At 62.9% G+C, this 2,009-nt stretch overlaps 1 protein-coding gene across 1 annotated transcript in view; it reads right to left on the reverse strand.

Moving 5' to 3' along the window:
* Positions 1 to 69: 69 nt before the first annotated feature.
* The window catches only part of QARS (glutaminyl-tRNA synthetase), a gene marked incomplete at its 3' end in the record, with an annotated part of 2,365 nt that continues 425 nt past the window's right edge, over positions 70 to 2,009 (reverse strand). Inside the window, exons 3-11 of the mRNA XM_010020591.1 lie at positions 1,836 to 1,910; positions 1,632 to 1,717; positions 1,379 to 1,465; positions 1,188 to 1,287; positions 988 to 1,066; positions 774 to 864; positions 561 to 691; positions 351 to 443; positions 70 to 207 (exon numbers count right to left, since the gene is read on the reverse strand). Of these exons, the coding sequence (XP_010018893.1) occupies positions 70 to 207; positions 351 to 443; positions 561 to 691; positions 774 to 864; positions 988 to 1,066; positions 1,188 to 1,287; positions 1,379 to 1,465; positions 1,632 to 1,717; positions 1,836 to 1,910 (880 nt within the window). The remainder of the gene's footprint in view (positions 208 to 350; positions 444 to 560; positions 692 to 773; positions 865 to 987; positions 1,067 to 1,187; positions 1,288 to 1,378; positions 1,466 to 1,631; positions 1,718 to 1,835; positions 1,911 to 2,009) is intronic.

The raw sequence follows: 2,009 nt of genomic DNA on the forward strand, positions 1-2,009 counted from the left end.
GCCCTGCCCGGCGTCGCATCCGGGCACTGCCCCGGGGGAGCCCCCGCTGGCTGCTGGCCCTGCTCCTACCTCACAGCACCTGTCTCCACCAGCCGGATGATTTTCCTCTTGGATACGACAGTGTAGAGCAGGTTCAGGCGCCCGTACTCCCACTGCACAGGGCAGTAGACATCCAGAGCATTGCACAGCCAGAAGTAGGAGGAGCGCCTGCGACGGAGGTTCAGCCTCACACCCATCCATGGACACACTGTCCCCCAGCACTTCGGCAGCCACCAGGACGTGGCCAGTTGCCAAAAAAAAACCCCACCAGGTCCACCCGAGCTATGGGCCACGCTGTGCATGGTGATCACCTGGCCTGGAACTCCTTGGTGCAGAGGGAGTGCGTGATGTGCTCGATGGAGTCGCAGAGGCAGTGTGTGTAGTCGTACGTGGGGTAGATGCACCTGCAAAGGCAGACACAGTCAGCCCGGAGACAGAGCCCGGTGCTGCTCCCATCCCAACACCTCCCTGCTCCCGGGAGATGCAGATCCACACATCAGGACACCACAGACCCTCCCTACCACTTGTCCCCGGTGCGGTGGTGTGGAGTAAACTTGACACGGTACGCAACAGGGTCCATCTTCCCGTCCTCCATCACCAGCTTCATGCGCAGCGTGGCCTCTCCTTCCCCAAACTTGCCCTTCCGCATGTCCTGTGGGGCGGGGGGAAGCTGTCAGCTGAGCCAAGGGCCCGGACCCCACCGGCACACAGTGCCTGTGCCCAGCCAGGAGTACCTCGAAGAGCAGGAGCGACTCCTCCACCGGCCGGTACCGCCATGGCGAGGGTGGGGGGATGCGGCACTTGCTCTCGTTGACCGAAAAAAACCTATGGAGTGACACACCCATCCCCAGACACAAATGACCCGTCCCCGGGGGGAGGGAGAACCCTGGCCATGGCACAGGACATCTGCACCATGGTGGTACGTCCATTCTGCCCCAGAACACTCACCTGCGGATGAGCTCCAGGGCCCAAGCGTAGAGCTGGTCAAAGTAATCTGACGCGTGGGTCACTGCATAGGGCTGGTAGCCTGTGGGGATGGGGGAACACGACAGTTGAAGGCACTCCCAGGATGCAGCAGCAGGACCTGCATGCAGGGATGTCCCCAGCAGCGCCCAGCCTGACCCTGCCCTCGCCATCCCGAGCCATACCCAGCCACTCCACCATGTCCCGGATGGCGGTGAAGTACTTCTCCTCCTCCTTCTCGGGGTTGGTGTCATCGTAGCGCAGGAAGCACACACCACCGTTGGCCTGGGGACGGGGACAGTGAGCAGCTGCTCCCTGAGGGACCACGGGGCCAGGCCAAGCAGCCAGGGGAGGCAGGAGCTGGGGAGCTTCTCACCTTGGCATAGCCAAAGTTGAAGTTGATGGCTTTGGCATGGCCAATGTGCAGAATCCCGTTGGGCTCAGGAGGGAACCGTGTCCGCACCTGCAGGGGGAAACAGGCACCTCTGGGAGCACTGACATGATCCCCTGATGACCCCACAGACCCCCCCGTGCCACAGGGGCGCCGACCATGTCCCCAGGCCAACCCACCCACAGCACAGCAGTGCCACCACCACAGGGAACCTCTGTTCTGGGGGTCACAGCCTCACCTGCCCCCCCGTGATTGCCAAGTGCTGCTTCAGCAGAGCCATGGTGTTGGGGGTCACCACATAACCCTCCGTCTTGTAGTTCTCTCCTGCGGGCAGAGGATGCTCAGGGCTGCAGCACCCAAACTGAGCCAAGCCCAGCAGAGGTGAGGAAGGACACGGGGCCAGGCTGGTCCCACACACGCAGCAGTGGCTTCTCGCACTCACCCGGCTTGTGGAATTTGAGGGCTTCTCCCCGCAGCTGCTCCAGCAGGGACCGTGTCTCTGTGCCCACCTCACCTGCAGGGAGACACGGGGCTGAGCAGGGGCAGGAGGCAGGTCCCAAAGGGCTGGGGAGGCTGCCCATAGTAGGACAGTCTCTTACCATTCTCCACCACAGCC

The sequence above is a fragment of the Nestor notabilis genome, unplaced genomic scaffold (assembly GCF_000696875.1).
Source record: "Nestor notabilis isolate BGI_N333 unplaced genomic scaffold, ASM69687v1 scaffold21778, whole genome shotgun sequence".
Lineage (NCBI taxonomy): Eukaryota > Metazoa > Chordata > Aves > Psittaciformes > Psittacidae > Nestor > Nestor notabilis.